General features: G+C 42.9%; 1 protein-coding gene across 2 annotated transcripts in view; it reads right to left on the bottom strand.

The window, feature by feature from the left end:
* Window positions 1-3,142: 3,142 nt before the first annotated feature.
* Window positions 3,143-17,552, bottom strand: part of LOC138676828 (prostaglandin reductase 1-like) — a 142,140-nt gene continuing 127,730 nt past the window's right edge. For both annotated transcript variants that reach the window (XM_069766484.1, XM_069766491.1), the window contains exons 8-10: window positions 14,738-14,843; window positions 10,045-10,163; window positions 3,143-3,445 (exon numbers count right to left, since the gene is read on the bottom strand). In XM_069766484.1, the coding sequence (XP_069622585.1) occupies window positions 3,332-3,445; window positions 10,045-10,163; window positions 14,738-14,843 (339 nt within the window). In that variant the 3' untranslated portion in view covers window positions 3,143-3,331. The remainder of the gene's footprint in view (window positions 3,446-10,044; window positions 10,164-14,737; window positions 14,844-17,552) is intronic.

Below are 17,552 nucleotides of genomic sequence, written 5' to 3'. Positions count from 1 at the left end.
AAACGTCATCTTGTTCCGCAAAAAAAAAGCCGCCATACAGCATCATCAGCAGAAAAATAAAAAAGTTATAGCTCTCAGAATAATGCGATGCAAAAACAATTATTTTTTTATATAAAATAGTTTTTATTGTGTAAAAGCGCCAAAACATAAAAAAAATTACATAAATGAGGTATCGCTGTAATCGTACTGACCTGAAGAATAAAACTGCTTTATTCATTTTACCACACGTGGAACGGTATAAACGCCCCCCCTAAAAGAAATTCAGGAATTGCTGGTTTTTGTTCATTCCGCCTCCCAAAAATCGGAATAAAAAGCGATCAAAAAATGTCATCTGCCCGAAAATGTTAGCAATAAAAACGTCAACTCGTCCCGCAAAAAACAAGGTCTCACATGACTCTGTGGGCCAAAATATGGATAAATTATAGCTCTCAAAATGTGGTGATGCAAAAACTATTTTTTGCAATAAAAAGCGTCTTTTAGTGTGTGACAGCTGCCAACCCTAAAAATCCGCCAAAAAACGCTATAAAAGTAAATCAAACCCCCCTTCATCACCCCCTTAGTTAGGGAAAAATAATAAAATGTAAAAAAATGTATTTATTTCCATTTTCCCATTAGGGTTAGGGCTAGGGTTAGGGCTAGGGTTAGGGCTAGGGTTAGGGTTAGGGTTTCAGTTATAGTTGGGGGTTTCCACTGTTTAGGCACATCAGGGGCTCTCCAAACGCGACATGGCGTCCGATCTCAATTCCAGCCAATTCTGCTTTGAAAAAGTAAAACAGTGCTCCTTCCCTTCCGAGTTCTCCTGTGCGCCCAAACAGTGGTTCCCCCCAACATATGGGGTATCAGCGTTCTCAGGACAAGTTGGACAACAACTTTTGAGGTCCAATTTGTCCTGTTACCCTTGGGAAAATAAAAACATAGGGGATAAAATATCATTTTCGTGGAAAAAAAAATATTTTTTATTTTCACGGCTCTGCGTTATAAACTGTAGTGAAACACTTGTTGGTTCAAAGCTCTCACAACACATCTAGATGAGTTCCCTGGGGGGTCTAGTTTCCAATATGGGGTCACTTGTGGGGGGTTTCTACTGTTTAGGTACATCAGGGGCTCTGCAAATGCAACATGACGCCTGCAGACCAATCCATCTAAGTCTGCATTTCAAACGGCGCTCCTTCCCTTCCGAGCTCTGCCGTGCACCCAAACAGTGGTTCCCCCCAACATATGGGGTATCAGCGTTCTCAGCACAAGTTGTACAACAACTTTTGGGGTCTAATTTGTCCTGTTACCCTTGGGAAAATAAAAACGTGGGGGCTAAAATATCATTTTCGTGGAAAAAAAAATATTTTTTATTTTCACGGCTCTGCGTTATAAACTGTAGTGAAACACTTGTTGGTTCAAAGCTCTCACAACACATCTAGATAAATTCCTTGGGGGGTCTAGTTTCCAATATGGGGTCACTTGTGGTGGGTTTCTACTGTTTAGGTACATCAGGGGATCTGCAAATGCAACATGACACCTGCAGTCCATTCCATCTAAGTCTGCATTTCAAACGGTGCTCCTTCCCTTCCGAGCTCTGCCATGCACTCAAACGGTGGTTCCCCCCCACATGTGGGGTATCAGCGTACTCAGGACAAATTGGACAATAACATTTGTGGTCCAATTTCTCCTGTTACCCTTGGGGAAAAAAAAATTGCGGGCTAAAACATCATTTTGTGGAAAGAAAAAATGATTTTTTAATTTTCACAATGCTACATTCTAAACTTTAGTGAAACAATTGGGGGTTAAAAGTGATCACCTCACATCTAGATAAGTTCCTTGGGGGGTCTTCTTTCCAAAATGGGGTCACTTGTGGGGGGTTTCCACTGTTAAGGCACGTCAGGGGCTCTCCAAATGCGACATGGCGTCCGATTTCAATTCCAGCCAATTTTGCATTGAAAAGTCAAATGGCACTCCTTCCCTTCCGAGCTCTGCCATGCGCTCAAACAGTGGTTTATCCCCATATATGAAGTATCGGCGTACTCAGGACAAATTGCACAACAACTTTTGGGGTCCAATTTATCCTGTTACCCTTGGGAAAATAAAAAATTTGGGGCAAAAAGATCATTTTTTGTGAAAATTAATATGAAATTTTTTTTACGGCTCTACATTATAAACTTCTGTGAAGCACTTGGAGGTTCAAAGTGCTCACCACACATCTAGATTAGTTCCTTAGGGGGTCTACTTTCCAAAATGGTGTCACTTGTGGGGGTTTCCACTGTTTAGGCACATCAGGGGCTCTCCAATCGTGACATGGGCTCCGATCTCAATTCCAGCAAATCTTGCATTGAAAAGTCAAATGGCGCTCCTTCCCTTCCGAGCTCTGCCATGTGCCCAAACAGTGGTTTACCCCCACATATGGGGTATCGACGTACTCAGGACAAATTGTACAACGACTTTTGTGGTCCAATTTCTCCTGTTACCCTTGGTAAAATGAAACAAATTGGACCTGAAGTAAACATTTTGTGAAAAAAAAGTTAAATGTTCAATTTTTTTAAACATTCAAAAAATTCCTGTGAAGCACCTGAAGGGTTAATAAACTTTTTGAATGTGGTTTTGAGTACCTTGAGGGGTGCAGTTTTTAGAATGGTGTCACTTTTTGGCATTTTCTGTCATATAGACCCCTCAAAGTCACTTCAAGTGTGAGGTGGTCCGTAAAAAAATGGTTTTGCAAATTTTGTTGCAAAAATGAGAAATCGCTGGTCAACTTTTAACCCTTATAACTCCCTAACAAAAAAAAATTATGTTTCTAAAATTGTGCTAATGTAAAGCAGACATGTGGGAAATGTTGTTTATTAACTATATTATGTGATATAACTCTCTAATTTAAGGGCATAAAAACTAAGAGTTTGAAAATTGCTAAATTTTCATAATTTCCGACAAATTTTTGTTTTTTTCACAAATAAATGCAAGTCATATCGAAGAAGTTTTACCACTATCATGAAGTACAATATGTCACGAGAAAACAGTGTCAGAATCACCAGGATCCGTTGAAGCATTTCAGAGTTATGACCTCATAAAGTGACAGTGGTCAGAATTGTAAAAATTGGCCCTGTCACTTAGGTGAAAACAGGCTTTGGGGTGAAGGGGTTAAAGAACAAAAACTAAAGACAACAAGATCATTTTTTATTTATATTCAGTGTAATAGAAAATGGACAACTGTATTCTTGGTTGCTATGAAGAACTGATTTAAGTTTTGTCCAAACTAGTTTTCAGATGCTCAAATTATTAGTAAAGCATCAGATTAACAGTTCAGCTCTTTTATTTTGACTTTCAGTTGAAATCAAGGCAACTTAAATTATTTGGCAGTTATGATGGCTTTTCCAGTGTTCTCCCCTTTAAGCATTCCAATAAAAGCAGAGGGCATGTTGTCAAATCCCATTGTAATGTGCTCATGGTACTTTAATTTCCCCTGTGGAAAAATGAATAAATTATTGAATATGACAACAATAACAATAAGGATACTAAAAGAAAAAGGAACATATAATACAATGTATGAATAGATCTGAAAGAATAGGAAACAACACATTATATATAGCACATCAACTAGTAATACTGTGTCATTCACAGGCCCTTATTTTCCCTTACGCACTGCGGTTCCAGTGCCTAGGGCAGCGGGTTGCAGGGGCAGTGCCTGGAACAAAATTAAAAAAAAATATCTATCTATCTAGCTAAAGAAAATTTGGCAGCATTTTTTCTGATTATCTATCTATCTATCTATCTATCTATGATTGATAATTAGTGTTGAGCGATACCTTCCGATATTTGAAAGTATCGGATGGTATCGGCCGATATCCAAAAAATATCAGATATCGCCGATACCCGATACCAATGCAAGTCAATGGGACACAAATATAGGAATGTATCCTGGATGGTTCCCAGGGTCTGAAAGAGAGGAAACTCTCCTTCAGGCCCTGGGATCCATATTAATGTAAACAATAAAGAATAAAAAGAAAAAATATGGCTATACTCACCCCTCTGACGAACCCTGGCTGTCACCGCTGCAAGCGTCTGCATCCATTCATAAGAATGCAGAGAGTGAAGGACCTTCGATGACGTCATGGTCAGGTGACTGGTCACCTGACCGCTCACGTGACCGCGTCATCATCGAAGGTCCTTCACTCTCTGCAATTCTCAGGAACGGAGGCAGACGCTTGCAGCGGTGACAGCCAGGGTTCGTCGGAGGGGTGAGTATATCCATATTTTTTATTTTTATTCTTTATTTTTTACATGAATATGGATCCCAGGGCCTGAAGGAGAGTTTCCTCTCCTCCAGACTCTGGGAACCATACGCACCGCACACGCTGAAGATGACTAGGAACTTACGATTCCGATTTCCGATATCACAAAAATATCGGAACTCGGTATCGGAATTCCGGTACAGCAAATATCGGCCGATACCTGATACTTGCAGTATCGGAATGCTCAACACTATTGATAATATGCTAAGTGGGCCAACTACTAGTTTTTAAAATAAACAAAACACCCCACAAAAGCTAAAATCACCCCCATTTTGCCCCATCAAAAATTCAAAAAGTACACATATTTGGTATTGCCGCAATCAGATATGTCCAATCTTTCAAAATATAAAATACATTAATCCGCTCGGTAAATGGCATAAGGAGGAAAAAAAATCAAAATGCCAAAATTACGTTTTTTTGGTAGCTAAAACATTGCAATAAAATGCAATACAAGACAATCAAAACATTGTATCTACCCTGAAATGGTATCAGTAAAAATGTCAGCTGAGGGCTCAAAAAAGAAAACCACTTTTATTATTTCTAATTAAAAATACCCCCATAGACAAACACAAAGATATTTATATAAGTGCCAAAATAGTTGTTATCCTACATCGCAGATAGAGAATGAAGGATAAACTAAACAATAATTGGATGGTCCACCACCGTCCCAGAAAGTGGTGACAAAAGCAGATTTTTTTTTTCATGCAAATTTCTGACTTGTTTTTTACTAATTAAATACAAAAAACCTAATACTTGTTTGGTACCTGCGCACTCGTACTGACGAGGAGAATCATATTGGCAGGTATGTTTTACTAAAAAGTGAACATGATGAATAGAAAAACCAAAAGGACAATTGTGGAGTTGCACTTTTTTTGCAATTTCACTGCAGTTGGATTTTTTTCCCCCAAAAATGGTGTCATTCAAAAGAACAATTTGGCCCACAAAAAATATTCTTTATTGACGGAAAAATAAAAAAAATTATTGCTCTTGGAAGAAGAAGAGGAAACAATGAAAACGGAAAGGCTGCCGTCACACTAGCAGTATATGGTCGGTATTTTACATCAGTATTTCTCAGCCAAAACCAGGAGTGGGTGATAAATACAGAAATGGTGCACATGTTTCTATTATACTTTTCCTCTAATTGTTCCACTCCTGGATTTGGCTTACAAATACTGATGTAAAATACTGACCAAATACTGCTAGTGTGATGGCAGCCAAAATGTGAAGATGTTAAATGACCACCGATTTGCTATATGAAGCCGATCAGCAGTCGTTTAATAGCCTTTCTAGACAGGATGTGGCTTCACCTTCACCTTCAAGAGGAGCAGCGTGGTGCTGGATATTGAAGAAGACAGCAATCGGTGAGTATATTAACACACTACACTTACATTTACACAGGTTTAAGGGAAAATAATTACCTATTTAATATTTAATTTACAAAGGAGGGCACTAAGATGCACCCTTTGCGTGACCAATCCCTTGTTATTATTGACAGCGCTCCTTTGGTATGAGCGAGCACTGCATAAAATGGGTTTCCAAGTCTGACACTGGAGGAGTGCAGCAGTTTTCTCCATGTGTCAGTGTGGACACACACAATGTGGCTGCATGCTCGATCTGATGATTGGTTCTTGCCCGTCTTTGGCCGCCACTCGACTGGCATCAGTGAAGAGGACGGGTGTTGAAGTGAGCAGACTTCGCAAGACACAAGGCCCGCTCCTCCTCACTGAAACCGTTTGCTTACTACTCTTTTAGAGCATCGAGTGGCAGCTGCAGACAGGCAGTGACCTAGTGTAAGAACGTGCCCACAGCCATATTTTGTGCACACCCGCATTGACCCTTGGAGTGCGCAGCTGTGCTGCTCCAGCATCAATTCACATCACAAGTGGAGAACACGAAGTGGTCATAGACAACGCGTGCACTTTCTAATTGTGCGCTGTCATTCAAGACAAGGGACTGGCAAATATAAGGACATAACAGTGCATGATATCAGATCAATAATTAATTTCCGATTATCGGCTGCAGTGATTATTTTTTATGTTTCAGGTCCAATAATTCTGAGCACATTAATGGGGAACTTAGTCCTAACACCCCACCAAAAGCTCAAAAGACCTCCGATAAGGACGCAGCTCAGAAGTCAGGAGACTGCACAGTGCAGCGCTGATACAGTAGAAAGTCATAGTCTGGCCTCCTAGCTGAAAACCGTTTTGCGCAACCAGGACAAAGACCCTCTCCAATCTACTCATAATTAATGGACCTAAAACATATAAGATATCTCCCAAAAATTAAGTTATTCATTAAATATTTAATAGTACTACTGCCTGTGTCTAATTAGTACTGTGGCTCCTGTATGATCCGCAGTCTAATGGCTGATAATAATACTGTTGTCAATGGGAATCTGTCACCCCCTGGACGATTTGTATCTACTACTACCGGCATTCATGTAATTGAACGGTTAAACCACTTTATGCCTCATAGCTGCGGTATAGACATTGAGAAATTGATTTATAATCTTTTGTTAATGATTTACTTCTTTGTTAATGATTTAACTTTTTCTTCTACCTGAAGCAGGTAAAGGAAGCTTAAAAGACCAAATATATGAACAGCAATGACTTCATTCTTATTTAGCGCTTTTTTCAGGCGAGTTACACAGCATATCTGCTTGAAATAGATGTTGTGTGCACATTTTCTTAGGGCAGGTGAACATGACCATATGTTTGGCCTGAGTGCAATCCGACAAAACATCAGATTACACTTGGACCAATAATATTTTATGGGGCTGTGCATATTTGTTTGCAAAGAAAAAAAATAGCTGCATGCCGGAGTTTGAGCTGATATTCAGATTGCACTTGGCCTTGCAAGTCAATGAGTCTGTGGAAAACATCGGATGACATCTGAGTGCAGTCATGGTCTGACTGAATGGAGAAGATGAAGAAATTTTTTCTTCTCCATCTTCTCCTCATCCAAGCAAATCGGATCACACTGTGATCACACTCTGATCAGTTTCTTCTGAGTATCATTTGCATAATTGGCCCGATTCTCTCGAATGAGAGATTATATGGCAGTGTGATCCTGCCCTTAGGCCAGTCTCACCCGTCCAGATAATTCCGGTACCGGAGAAATCGGTATCGGAGTTATCCATGTCCGTGTGCTCACATGGCACATCAGTGTGGCAGACGTGCGACAGCCGTGTGCCGCCCATGTGCTGCCTGAGGACCACACGGACCATGCAGGAGAGACAGTGCTGTCCCCTGCATGTGGTGCTGAAGTCGGCATTCATCCCTTCTGTCCTGCTCGGCTGAAAGCAGCGCTTGCAGGAGAGAAGGGATGAAAAATCAGGGTTTTTTTGTTAAAATTAAAGTTTGGGGTCATCTCCTGCCTCCCACCCTCCGCGCGCCCGCCCCCTAGCAGAGAAATACTCACCCAGCTCCTGCGATGCCTCCTCTCAGCGCCGGCAGCTTGTCCTGTGTGAGCGGTCACGTGGTACCGCTCATTACAGTGATGAATATGCGGCTTCACCTCCCATAGGGGTGGAGCCGCATATTCATCACTGTAATGAGTGGTACCACGTGACCGCTCACACAGGACAGGCTGCCGGTGCTGAGAGGATGCATCACGGGAGCTGGGTGAGTATTTCTCTGCAAGCGGGCGGGTGCACAGTGGGTGGGAGGCGGTAGGTGACCCCAAACTTTATTTTTAACAAAAAAAAAAAACCTTGATTTTTCATTCCTTCTCTCTAGCGAACGCTGCTAGGGAGAAGGAATGAATGCCGGCTTCAGTACCAAAAGCGCTGTTTCTCCTGCGGCGGTACGTGCACATGGAGGAGAGTGCACACTGTTCTCCGTGTGCGGGACGCTTTGCGGACCAAGCTGCCGGAGAAACGCGGACATGTCTCCGTGTTTTGCACACGGACACACGGTCCGTGAAAGCACGCTGACATGTGCACAGACACATTTATTTTGATGTGTCTACGTGAGTCAGTGTCTCCGGTACGTGAGGAAACGATCACCACACGTACCGGAGCCACTGACGTGTGAAACAGGCCTTAGTCTGACTTAACAGTAGGGGCGAGGCCATTTAAAGTACTCAGGGCAATATGAATGCCAAATACTTCCCTGATGATTTATATACTAAGAGCTCCTGCACACTGTTATATTACAGTTCTGTTTTTTACAAAACCGTGGTAGGTCTTCCACAAAGGTGGATGAGCCCTCTACTAAACCTTTGTATATTTCAGGTTCCATATTGAGTTATAGATAGACTGCTGTCTTATCTATCAAATCCTAAATGAATCCAACAAAAAACAAATATTGGTACGCTTCATCAGACTTAGCTTCTCACATTCTTCATACATAGGCATACAACCTGTACACTATAATCTGTATGTATGAACCAGATAGCACATGCATAGCTCTATAATACAAAGCTGAAGAGATTTAAAGGGAACCTGTCACCAGAAATAACACTATTAGGCTGCCGTCACACTAGCAGTATTTGGTCAGTATTTTACATCAGTATTTGTAAGCCAAAACCAGGAGTGGGTGATAAATACAGAAGTGGTGCATATGTTTCTATTATACTTTTCCTCTATTTGTTCCACTCCTGGTTTTGGCTTACAAATACTGATGTAAAATACTGAACAAATACTGCTAGTGTGACGGCAGCCTTAACCTGCAAATATGCAGTTAAAGGGAACCTGTCACCCCGAAAATCGCGGGTGAGGTAATCCCACCGGCATCAGGGAATTATCTGCAGCATTCTGTAATGCTGTAGATAAGCCCCCGATGTTACCTGAAAAAGGAGAAAAAGACGTTATATTATACTTACCCAGGGGCGGTCCCGCTGCTGGTCAGGTCGGATGGGCGTCTCCGGTCCGCTGCGGCGCCTCCTATCTTCTTTCCATGACGTCCTCTTCTGATCTTCAGCCACGGCTCCGGGGCAGGCGTACTTTGGAAAGGTCAGAGGGCCTGCGCACTGCAGTACTTTGTCTGCCCTCAACAGGGCAGAGCAAAGTACGCCTGCGCCGGAGCTGTGGCTGAAGATCAGAAGAGCATGTCATGGAAAGAAGATGGGAGGCGCCGGAGCGGACCGGAGACGCCCATCCGACCTGACCAGCAGCGGGACCGCCCCTGGGTGAGTATAATATAACGTCTTTTTCTCCTTTTTCAGGTAACATCGGGGGCTTATCTACAGCATTACAGAATGCTGCAGATAAGCCCCTGATGCCGGTGGGATTACCTCACCCGCGATTTTCGGGGTGACAGGTTCCCTTTAATCTGGAGGTTATTAACATGATTATGCTGCCTGATGCCTGCACGCATCGAGGAGAAAATGAACTTTATTCTCCCTGCCAGCATTCAGTTTCAGTCACGGGGGCGACCCGGTTGTGAATACCAAGAACGTGTGTGATGTTCGAATATCGTCTGGTAACAATATCCATCTTTCCCCCCATCATTTCATCATTGACATAGCTCCACCATTTTCTATCATATTTTTTGGACACTTCTTTGTTTTTTAAAGAAACCTTGAATAAAGAAGCTTGTTGTTTTTACCAGAACTTGGCATCCAATGACGCCCCCGTGACTGAAACCGAATGCTGGTGGAGAGAATAAAGATCATTTTCTCTCCGCTGCATCCGTGCACAGGCCGGACAGCATCATAGCGCTGTTAACCTGCAGATTAACCCTATATCTGCAGGTTAATAGTATTGTTTCTGGTGACAGGTTCCCTTTAATGTGTCTCCATACCAAAAGCATTAGAGTAGAAAAGTTACCTCAACAACCCATTGCATCAGTTTCTCCAAACCTTCATTATATCTGTTCATCCAGCGTTGCACTGTGAAGCCTTCCATCCGCAGTTCTTGGAAGATTAAGGGAAGATGGACATATTCTCCTGCAGCAAATCAAGTCCATTAGTTCATATCATTCCTAAATTTACTTCTTAGGGCTCATTCGGATATCAGTTTTTATTGTACGAGCGCCATTTTATCAAAATCTGGCATTTGTCGCTGGTATGTGGTAATAATTTTAGAATGCTTCTACCTGGTGATTCTAATAATGTATTTTTTGTGGCACATGGTACTATATGTCAGTAGTAAATTTAGGATAATATTCAATATTTTTATTTTATGCCCTTAAAACAATCATACTACACAAAACATTTATCATTTTCCTACCATCCTTTCGTTGTTTTAGGAATTTAGAAGCAATTATTCAAGGCATTTTCCCGAAACCTAATTTTTTAAGGAGTCCACCTGGCTTTTAAAGCCCGGATTTTGCTGGAATTGTGTTCAGGCGCCTCATTGCTGCTCACCTTGCAGCATAAGTGACATGACAACTTTAGTCTCTGTTTCAGTACATTTACAGCTGTACTAAATTTATAAAGTTTTTTTTACATTTTACTTTTTACCATCTAAAAACATAAAAAAATTATTTGTTTATGAGTCATCCGCCAGGGCAGTGGGGTTACTCGGTACCAGGTCACGGTGGCTGCCACCCAGTCCGTGGACCTGGGTGCTCAATTAAAAGGGGAACGGTCTTTTAAGGGGAATTGTAATAAAGTTTGAGTTTGTGACGCCACCTGTGGTTCTTGGTCAGAGGGGACCGATGCTGCTTAAAGGGGTCCTCTGGGGTGATGTTACTGCAGCAAAGATGGTGATGCTTCCCACTGGTGAAGCGGGGTCCCCAGTGCTCCCAAGGTGTATGGCAAGGATGGTGCGGTAGCTGATGGCAAATAAACGGAGGACACAGAGTTGGAACGTCTTTACCTGGTTTACTGGTGGTAGCAGGCCACAGTCCAGGGTACAAGGAACAGGTGATGATATGGTCCAGCCGACCTGGAGGCAAAGGTGATCCCTCTCCCAGGTGAGGTCCGTAAGTGTACCTTCTCACGCTCGTATGCGAGGTCCTTGCTGCCTGTGGCTTCTGTACAAAGCCCTCTCTCTCCTGTATTGGGACAGTTACCTGTATGATGTGCAGTGTGAGCCTTTTTATAGGGTCGCTATCACGACCCAGGATCTTAGAGTACTGCTGCACCTTCAGGTGAGGATGCAGCCAAATTACATAAAGTCCTATGCCCTCCGGTTCTGCCGTGCGACCTGGAGTACAACACAGCCTCCGGCTCCGGGTGCCCGCTTCCTGCGCTTCGGCTCTGAGGGTGCCCGGTCACAGTTCCCCTCTGAGCCCCTTTCCTTCTACTGTGCTTCTATCCTCTGATGCTTCACTGCAATCCAACACTTCAGGTTTACTTCCTTTCCAGGAGCTGCAGCTCAGTCCTGGCTGCATGGCTCCACTCTCTGCTCTCACTCCTTCCTCCTCCACTGTCTCTCCAGACTGAACTGACTCCTCCTCCAGGCCAGAACACTTAAAGCTGGGGAAGCTTCCCTGAATCCGGGTTCAGAGCTCTGCCTTCTGGGCTGGATTCAGAATGTGTTGCATGTGGGTGCATTACCTGGTAAAGGGAATCCACCTTGCCTCCAAGCATGATATCTCCCTCCCCAAAAGGATGGCAACATCACTGTAACAATCGGTTACCTGTGGTGTTACATTTATGCATAGCCATATTCTGAGAGGCATACATTATCTGTTTTCTGGCGACAAAGCTCTGTGAAGACTTATTTTTTTTGCAGGATAATTTGACATTTTCAGTGATTTGTGTTTATTTATTACATATTTAATTTCAGTTTATTATATGCTATGAAACTTGAAAGACTTCTAGCCCTTGCACTGACACACAGCCAATTAGACCCTGATTAATGGAGACAGTAGCTGGCAGACCCAGAGACCAAGGCCGCTGCCTACCATAACAGCCATAGGCATCAGGTTGCAGGTAGCCAATGGGTTGAAAGAGGGCGCCCCCTCCTGTAATGACCTAGAAGCATATATTGCCATTGACCATGGTATCAAGGGGGTTAAACAGCTAGGTGCTAGCTCCAACATTGGCTGTGCTATGGAGCTTAGCTGTAATTTATACCAACCTCCTGTGTCTGCATGGTCACCATGACATAAATGTACATCATATGTCAGCAATTGCTTCCTGACATGTACGTCATATGCTGGGAAGGGGTTAAAATTTTACCTTGTAAATATTGTGTGAGTAAAAATTTTCTAGAAGTTTCCGGAATCTTATAAATTTACATTGAATCTTGTTAAAAAAGGCACAAAACTTCAGAATGTGCATCCTGTCCTTCTGATAAAAGTCTGCTGTTACTCTGTGTGCCTGCAGACTTCTGAATCCTTACAGCCTGCGATCCCCACTCTGTCACAATTCTCCAGTGTTGCTGGCGAGAGTGGGTGGTTGTGTGTAATTTGCTTATTTCTGGCCACATTCCGACTAGACATGCTTGTGGAGCGCCCCCAGACACAGGGCCACAAGTGCCTCGGTACCGGTCCTTTCTGCTCGGCTCTGGGCTGTCACGGTGGCTGGACCCGGTCGTGACCCTGCTAAGGGGCGTCCAATGAAAGTGCTAGTATAGTCTGTCAGGGGTTCGTGACGCCACCTGTGGTGTTCGGTCAGGGTGACCGACGCTGCTGTGGGGTCCGCTGGGGTGATGAAATAGCAGCCGGATGGTATACCTTCCCACAGGTGAAGTAAATCCCCAGAGCTTCCCAGTAAGGTGGATGGTGATAGTGTGAGGTGCAGGCAATAACGAGGACACAAGGTTACAGTCTCTTTACCTCTTTACTGAAGGCTTCAATATCCTCAGTCCAGAGCACGTTCAACCGGGCTATCAGAGACCGGCCGGTCCGATGGGCACATCCAGAGTTTCCCTCGCAGATGGAAATCGTTGCCTACCAATAGCGCCTGTGTGTTGTAGTCCTACCCTGCTGAGCATTCGGAATAGTCCTCACAACTGCTGTTCGCGTTCATTTGTTCGTTCTCTACAGCTTTCTTTCTCTCAGATGTTGTTAGTTTCTAACGTCCCCCAGGTATATTTTGGCTAGGACGCCACCCGTTTGACGGGAAGGCTTGGAGGTCTTCCGGGACCCTAGAGACGCCCCTCTCCCAATGTTGCCCCCTATGTCTTCATAGGTGTTTAAGGTAGACAGCCAACCTATAATCAACTGTCCAGCAGAATTTGAAGTAAGGCCTGAAGTCAGTTACTCCTACGGTGATCCGGCCACCGACTACACGCCTCAGTAAGATGTTGCCTTCCTCTCTCGGCACGACTCTTACTGGCTCTCCTTTGTGCTGATCTCGTTTACACTGTTCCACAATATTCTTCCCCTCTTGTCTCTTTCTTAGGATACCGCCGCAAGGTGTGCAGGCGCGGTTCCGTAACGTTCTGTTCTGTTCGCTAGGCGCCTGCCAGGTTCCCACGCCTGACAGGGAGCCCCCTGTGTCTTCTCCCTGCAACACCCCCTGCCACGGGATGTTGCCTGGTTCCAACCCAGTCAGCTTCTCACTAACTTCCTCCCCAGCCCCTAGTTTTACCAGTGTGGGGAGTGGCCCAAAAAAAAAGCCTTTTTCTCCCCCTAGTGGCCGGAGTGTGAAGTGTAATGTGTTCTGGTGATACCTGGTCAGGAGAACTCCTTAGTGCCATCGGACGTACCGCTACTTGCCTTGGGGCCATACTGCAACGACCAGGTCTCTGGGGCGCTGCACTTGGCTCGCTCAATACAGGTGACTTGCTCAAGACCGAGAACTTCTTTGAATGCTGGATCGTGTTTGAAACATGTCAGTGTTTCTGGGTACACCAAGTGGTATTTAAACCCCGTAGCCAAAATAAGATGTACTGGTACGTCACTCGCCAGCGCCCTGACTTTGATGCGGGATCACACACCGAGCCTGCATCTTTCCCGGTAGATGGTGGCTGATTCAATCAATAGAGGTGCTGAGAGGGATTACAGGGGCAGCTCTTTGTCTTTCTGCTCCTTCTCTCAAGTCTGCCAAATTGCATACAGGTATAACAGAGAGAAGGAGGGGGACAGTTTGGGGCAGGAAAGCCTTTGGAAAATAAGTGGCACATTGCATTCTGGGTAATGAGGGCAAGGAAATGAGAACACAGATCAAGAGTAAGTGTCCCTTCAAATTAGAGTGAATGGAAAAATGGTGACAATTCATAGACATTAGAGCAGTGGTCCCCAACTCCAGGCCTCGAGGGCCACCAACAGTGCAGGTTTTCAGGATTTCCTTAGTATTGCACAGGGGTTGGATTCCTGAATCCTGAAAACCTGTTGGCGGCCCTCGAGGCCTGGAGTTGGGGACCACTGCATTAGAGGATTGCTATGTACACCAGAAGCAGTTTTAAAGTGTGGGGGGATGATGGTAGAAAGACTATGCTTTTACTTTAGTATTTGGGTGGAATAACAAGGACACTATAGAGGCAATATTTATGTTAATTCTAAATTGTTGTATAGAGGTATTCCTATTTCCATGTCTGTAGATAGACTTAATGTCCCCTAGGCAAAGATTGTTAAAATAATGATATCAGGTGATAGAATTTTGCTTCTAAATATTATAATTACCTTTTTTAGGTGTTGTATGATTGTACAAAGCAATAGCTCCACAAACAGCGATTCTTCCATATTTTCTCATCTGAAGTAAGGCTACATCTGCAAAATGTCCTCCAACCTAAAGCAGATAAAAGGCAGAGACACACAAGTTCTTCAATAGCATGGTTATACAGTTGTGTGAAAAAGTGTTTGCCCCCCTCCTGATTTCCTATTCTTTTGCATGTTTGTCACACTTAGATGCTTCAGATCACAAAGCAAATTTAAATATTAGACAAAGATAACACAAGTAAACACAAAATGTAGTTTTTAAATGAAGATCTTTGTTACTAAGGGAAGAAGAAATCCAAACCTACAGGGCCCTGTGTGAAAAAGCTATCTCCCCCACTTAAAACATAAATTAACTTTAGGAAGCTGAGTAATGCTTTTGGGCTTTGCACACAGATGGGCAAAGCATACTACGCGTGCGCAAGGCGAGATTGCATTGCGAACGCGCAAACTATGGAGGACACTTACTCAAATTCCCGAAAATACTGCGGACAGTGTGGAAGGATGGGAAGGAGGAAAGAAGGCGAACCACTGCCCATCTGACCGACCACAGCGCATTTACATAGCCCGCCAATTTGAGGTGACAGATGCCTTTTATATTGGACCTGCCTGTCAAAGTGAAGTATACCAAAGGACCCTCAAAAGCTAGACATCCTGCCGCGATCCCCCCAAAAATCTGGAAAAATTTCGAAATCAAGTCATTGAAATCTATCATTCTAGAAAAATGTATAAAGCCATTTCTCAAGCTTTGGGACTCCAGTGAACTACAGTGATAGTCATTATCCACAAATTGTCAAAACATTGAACAGTGGTGAACCTTCCCAGGAGTTGCCGGACAACCAAAATTACCCCAAAAATGCAGCGAAGACTAACACTAAAGGTCACAAAATACCCCATAATAACATCCAAAGAACTGCAGGCCTCACTTGCCTCAGTTAAGGTCTGTGTTCATGACTCCACAATAAGAAAGAGACTGGGCAAAAATGGCTTGCATAGCAGAGTTCCAAGATGAAAACCACTGCTGAGCAATAAGAGCATAAAGGCTCATCTCAGTTTTGCCAGAAAACATCTTGATGATCCCAAAGACTTTTGGGGGAATACTCTGTGGAATGGTGAGACAAAAGATTAACTTTTTGGAAGGTGTATATCCCATTAAATTTGATGTAGAAGTAACACAGCATTTCAGGAAAGGAACATCATACCAACAGTAAAATATGATGGTGGTACTGTGATGATCTGGGGCTATTTTGCTGCTTCAGGACCTGGAAGACTTGCTATAGTAAATGGAACCATTAATTCTGCGGTCTAACAAAAAAATCCTGAAGGAGAATGTCCGGCCAACTCTTCAATGTGGCTCAATTACAACAATTCTGCAAAGATGAGTGGGCCAAAATTCCTCCAGAGCGTTGTAAAAGACTCATTGCCTGTTTCGCAACCGCTTCATTGCGGGTGTCGCTGCTAAGGGTGCCCCAGCCATTTATTAGGATAAGAGGGCAAATACTTTTTCACACAGGGCCCTGTAGGTTTGGTTTTCCCATTTCCCTTAATAATAAAGACCTTCATTTAAAAAACTGCATTTTGTGTTTACTGGTGTTATCTTTGTCTAATATTTAAATTTGTTTAGTGATCTATAAATGTATGTGTGCCAAACATTAAAAGGAATAGAAAATCAGGAAGGGGGCAAACATTTTCACATAACATGATGGAGCGAGGATGAAGTACATATATAGCAGGATAGAGGGTGTATAAATATCAGGATGGGGGCTCCCTGTCCAAAACTTGCACTCGGGCCCATCAGACTCTACTTATGCCACTGTCAGGAAGGCTCATCTATTCACATTACATTTCTGAACATTTTTAATTAGTCTGTTTTATAACAGGGTATTGTCAATCATTCTTTAACGAGTAGAAAATGTGCAGAAATTTGCTGACGCTGATGTAAAGTAAATACAGAAGTATAGTATATTTAATTATAGCACAATACATTCCACAAAAACTGGTTTTACTCCTTCACCCTGGGCCATTTTCCGTTTTTGTTTTTCCCTTGCCTTCTTCCAAGAGCCATAACATTTTATATTTGTGTGTCCACATAGGCGTATGTGGGCTTGTTATTTGCAGAATGAGTTGTTCTTTTGAATGTCATCATTAATTTTACCTCATAGTGTACTGGAAAGCGGGAAAAAAAACTTTAAGTGTGGTGAAATTGCAAAAAAGTGCATTCCACAATTGTTTTTTGAGTTTTTATATACCATGTTCACTATATTGTGAAACTGACCAGGCAATATGATTTCCCAGTACGAGTATGCAAATATCAAAGATGTATAGTTTATTTTTTATTTAAGTGGTAAAAAAAAAAAATCAGAAATTTACATCAAAAATAGTTTTTGTGTTTTTGCCATTTTCCAAAACCCATAATGTTTCCATTTTTCTGGATCTGGGGCTTATTTTTTGTGCCCTGAGCAGACATTTATATTAACACCATTTTTGGGTACATGCAATACTTTGATCGCCTCATTATGCATAAATATTTTAAAGGGGTGATTTGAATTGGTGTTTTTTATTTATTTTTTTCACATTTTTCAAAACTTTCTTTCCCCATTTTAGGATACTTGAGCGCAGCATAATGTAAGGTTAGTGTTTTATCAGCAGGATAGGCTAATCTACATATCTCCAGCATGCCACTGACATGGCAGTTTGCTGAGAATGTACAAACACAGCCCAGCATTCTGAGCACTGCTACATCTACAGCAGAGAAAACAGAGATTCTACCAAAACGACACTA

Source organism: Ranitomeya imitator, chromosome 1 (genome assembly GCF_032444005.1).
Source record: "Ranitomeya imitator isolate aRanImi1 chromosome 1, aRanImi1.pri, whole genome shotgun sequence".
In the NCBI taxonomy this organism is placed as follows: domain Eukaryota; kingdom Metazoa; phylum Chordata; class Amphibia; order Anura; family Dendrobatidae; genus Ranitomeya; species Ranitomeya imitator.
The sequence above is the reverse complement of the archived record's forward strand: the minus strand, read 5'-3'. Positions and strand labels throughout refer to the sequence as shown.